We start from the raw sequence: 4,956 nt of genomic DNA on the forward strand, positions 1-4,956 counted from the left end.
GGGTTATGCTTTAATTAATAAAAGCGATCATCATGTTATGCTTTAATTAATAAAAGCGATCATCATGTTATGCTTTAATTAATAAAAGTGATCATCGTGTTATGCTTTAATTAATAAAAGCGATCATCATGTTATGCTTTAATTAATAAAAGCGATCATCATGTTATGCTTTAATTAATAAAAGCAATCATCATTTTATGCTTTAATTAATAAAAGAGATCATCATGTTATGCTTTAATTAATAAAAGCGATCATCAGGTTATGCTTTAATTAATAAAAGAGATCATCATGTTATGCTTTAATTAATAAAAGCGATCATCAGGTTATGCTTTTGTCAAGTCTTCCTTTATTGGATATTAAGTTTTTCTTCTCATTTTCCAATATTTGTCCTTTTTCTCAGTTGTTAACTTCACTTTTAAATGCCCTCCCCATGGCTTGATGGTAAGTTTGAGGTCTTTTAACAATATAAATCAATTGGCACAACACAGATAGCCCATCGTGTAACTTTGTGCTTAACAACAGCCGAATTACTTTTCAAGTAAGACTTTGTTATTATTACTGCGATGTGAAACTCAAATCTTAGGACTTCTGATATAATTTTTTTTATAGAAAGCAGGTAGAAAGTATCACAAACTTAAAATAAGATATCTGAAAAACAACAATCTCCCACCTTTGATGATTTCCCCCTCCCTTTGAGGGGAGAAGCAATTCCTCCTCGTTGTATGGTGATGCGAGCCTGATCCCCACATTTACACTCTTTTAACACTGTCACTACGTCGGCATGAGGCAGTTCACGTACATCACGGTTATTTATTTCTACTAAAATGTCACCCTCTTGTAACAACTTGCATCGAGGCCAATCCAGAATTTTTTTTACCTACCAGTATTAAACATAACACAAGCTGGATTCACGATATTAGGAAAACATGTAGGTTCAAGAAATTCATTTAACACAAAAATAAGATACCCTTTCAAAAGCACTCGGGTTATACGGTATCACACTTTTGACTTACAAGCTGGACATATTCTACTCACTTTGGAAAGTTGCATTTTAACCTATATGAATTGATGATAAAAAAGTTTCAAACGGCTCACGAATCTTTTTGCAACCACAGAAGTTTCATAAATAGTTTTATTAAATTCAGTCTTCTTCAACAAAACTGAATCTCAAAAAAATATATTTTACTATTTCTTGGATGATGCTTCCAAATTCAGTGTGGCTTGATTTGGCTAAAGACAAACACGAGTGAATTTAAAACAATTACCTAGATCTAATCTTCTATGGGCAGGGTGTTTATGACCAAGTATACAATCTATGGCTTGATTGAAATCTACCCATTTTCTGAATGAACAACATGTTTTTTTGGTCTTTACCCAATATTTGACTATAATTCTGCACACAGAAAAGTCTGCCAAAACAAAGATTTTTACGGTTTATTGGAAGTATATTTTATATAAAATCAAACAATTTTATTTCAAATAGCATAATAAATAAGCACCTAAATCTTTAATATTTCTTTTAAATATATGCAGTCTCAAAAATCATCTCTATTTGTTGCAACTTGAAAAATACAACATTTATATGTATGACCACAAAATATCGCATTTTAAATTTTCATAATCCACTTTCTTGTTTTTAAAACATTAATTATCAAACTAGTTACACAAATATTTGAAAATTATAAAAACTATCAGTAAATGAATATTATTTATTCTTCATAGTTTAGATTATGTCCTGGAAATAAACATCTCACCTTCTGTCCATAGGAGCTGTCAGCAATAGTAAAACCAAAACCTCCACTGCCTTTCACAATATCTACTGTTAAAAACTCTGGTCTGTGTGAACTTTGTGGGTTAAAATCCAGGATATCAGGAGTGCTATCCATTCCATTGGGGCTTAAAAGGTCAGTACTATTGTGTCTCTGAGGATGTTGGTGGTCAACCTGACCTGTACTGAGGTCAGGCATTGACTTAGCAGACCGTCCCATTGACTCTGCTTCCACAACATCCCCTAAAAACTGAGAGTTGTCTATCTTTGACCCTCCTTGGCCAGAGGAATAAATACTATGGCCATCAGCAAACTGTGTGTTACTGGACGATACAGCAACTGTGGTCACTATTTCTGTGTTCGGGTCATTAGGGTCAAATAGCAAAGGGTATCCCCTACAAACTTCTAAGTGGACAATGTTTCCTGGTGGTATGGATTGGAATAATTCTACCATGTCCTGATGTGTGAATCCCAAGACACACCTGTCATTCATGTACACCAGTATGTCCCCTAAGGCATGGTTAAACAAATAGTCATTGAAAAACAAAACAAAACGTAGTTAAAGAATTGTTTCACAACATGACCACTAACACTGTCTCTAAAACAGTTCTTACTACAGTTTAGTTCATTACAATCAGAGAACATCTTCAAACTTATAGTTTAGTTCATAACAGTCAGAGAACATCTTCAAACTTCACTAAACTAGAACATCTGTACCAAGTACAAGTGTCTTTCCTACATTTTTAGTGTTTGATATTTCATTAAACATACACATTTAAAAAAAAACATCATACATACTCATGTCATTATAAAAAAAAGTTGTAAACATCCATGAGACTAATAATGAAGATATGATAGACACATGATTACCAATCATTACACTCGAAAACAAAATCTGAAAAAGATTAACACAGCTGGTACTTTAAATGAAGATATATTTTGGTAGTTGCTAGCCTGTATATAAAGGTACTTTAAATGAAGATATATTTTGGTAGTTGCTAGCCTGAATATAAAGGTACTTTAAATGAAGATATATATTGGTAGTTGCTAGCCTGAATATAAAGGTACTTTAAATGAAGATATATTTTGGTAGCTAGCAACTACCAAAATATATCTTCATTTAAAGTACCTTTATATTGAGGCTAGCAACCTAAATATATATATATATATATATATCATATATTCACCAAAAACTACAATTTACACAAACACAGTAATTACAATACAAATTAATTTTTTTTAAAGAAGTCTGAATATTTTCAAGCATTTTTAAGAATTTGTCTTTTTTTTTTATTCTTGTCAGTAATAAATTAAAATTGTTGGAATTGGTAAATAAAGGTCTGTTTGTGATGAGAAAAGAAATACCTGTTGCAGTATATTCAAAAACAATTACAGATAGAAAGTCTTTAAGGCCTACCAGTTTGCAGTCTGCCATCTTTCCAGGCAGGGCTGTTTGGCACAACACTTTTAATCTGTAAAAATTCTTCTGGATTATCACCTCCAACTATCGTAAATCCAAAACCTCGAGTACTTTTCAAGAGGGATGTTCGTAAGATTTCTCCTCGTAGCTCTGATGGATTGGATGTGAAAACATAAGGTAATCTGTATCCTACTGCACTCCCTACATAAAAACACAGAAAATTCATGACGATTGGCAAATATGGTCAAAGTTTACCCGATATTTCTCCAGTGGTATCAAAACTGTTTTAAGTCTAAGGAATATTTTACCACATTTGAAAACATTCTGATGTTCAAAGTTTGTTTGTTGAATTGTTTCTAGTTATTCCCTTAACCATGAACGTCAAGATGGATATCAAATCATGAATAATATTTGAAAGAATCAGAGGGTGAACATATGTTTGAATGGACCTCAGTGGCTAAATGAATGAAAACTGTAATAAATCATCTAAAACTGGACCAGCATCCACTTCATAAAACAGGTATATATTATTTAACCAAGCTCATAAAGTGTAAACTAGCCAAAATTTTCTCTCATCCATCAAATCAAGACTCTGAACCATCTTTTACCCAAAACTTCCAACTTTAAAAGATGTAGTAAAAGACCACTATGTTTTCTAAGCAGCAAAAACTGGAATATCTAATGTTTTTGTCAAAAATAAACTTACTTACAAAGGCAAAAGATAAAATGTATTTTAAGAACTTCAGATCCTAAGGTACAATACACTCCTGGATAATGGCTGGAGACGGCTTGAATGGGTAATGAAGAAAAACTTTAATATAAGTTTTCTTCATTACCCATTCAAGCCGTCTCCAGCCATTATTAGTCTCAAAGTGGGTTCCTCGTCATCGAACACTCCTGGATGTATCACAGAACTTTGTACATTGTTTAACTAACATAAGATCTACGTAACCACCACTACTACTGTTATAGTATACTATAACTGTTATACTACTGTTAAAAAGACAAATGTTACAGTTGAAGGATAATCTCAATGTAATGTTTGAAACAACGTAGATTTTATTGAAAACAATCCACTTACAAATATCTAATCACGATAGAGTGAGAAGGAATAAGAACGACTCTAACTACTACGTGACACCTGTATAACTGATAGAGTGAGAAGGAATAGGAATGACTCTAACTACTACGTGACACCTGTATAACTGATAGAGTGAGAAGGAATAAGAATGACTCTAGCTACTACGTGACATCTGTATAACTGATAGAGTGAGAATGAATAAGAACGACTCTAGCTACTACGTGACACCTGTATAACTGATAGAGTGAGAAGGAATAGGAATGACTCTAGCTACTACGTGACACCTGTATAACTCTTTCAACAGCTACTGCTATTATGGAATGTCACACAACTTACTGCTTTAGTAACTAAGTTAGCGAACAAAAGTAGCAACTAGAATAATCTATATATTTAGTTTTATTAATAAGTTAGTGGGCCCTTAACTGTAAAGTTGATGGATATTTGTTTATTCTGTTCTCATCAGTATTAGAGAAAATTACCATAACTTACAGCAGTCAATGTTATACCATACTATGTTTATAAACTCATGGTCATCAGTAAATAATATGATGTACAATCCTCCCCTATCTACAGGTAGGTAATGTCAGTAATGTACAATCCTCCCCTATCTAGAGGTAAGTAATGTCAGTAATGTACAATCCTCCCCTATCTACAGGTAAGTAATGTCAGTAATGTACAATCCTTCCC

General features: G+C 32.7%; 1 protein-coding gene across 1 annotated transcript in view; it reads right to left on the reverse strand.

The window, feature by feature from the left end:
• Positions 1-670: 670 nt before the first annotated feature.
• The window catches only part of LOC106475671 (membrane-associated guanylate kinase, WW and PDZ domain-containing protein 1-like), a gene marked incomplete at its 3' end in the record, with an annotated part of 9,204 nt that continues 4,918 nt past the window's right edge, over positions 671-4,956 (reverse strand). Inside the window, exons 7-9 of the mRNA XM_022379726.1 lie at positions 3,186-3,389; positions 1,755-2,278; positions 671-877 (exon numbers count right to left, since the gene is read on the reverse strand). Coding sequence (XP_022235434.1) covers positions 671-877; positions 1,755-2,278; positions 3,186-3,389 — 935 coding nt within the window. The remainder of the gene's footprint in view (positions 878-1,754; positions 2,279-3,185; positions 3,390-4,956) is intronic.

Source organism: Limulus polyphemus, unplaced genomic scaffold (genome assembly GCF_000517525.1).
Source record: "Limulus polyphemus unplaced genomic scaffold, Limulus_polyphemus-2.1.2 Scaffold8962, whole genome shotgun sequence".
NCBI classification, from domain to species: Eukaryota; Metazoa; Arthropoda; class Merostomata; order Xiphosura; family Limulidae; genus Limulus; species Limulus polyphemus.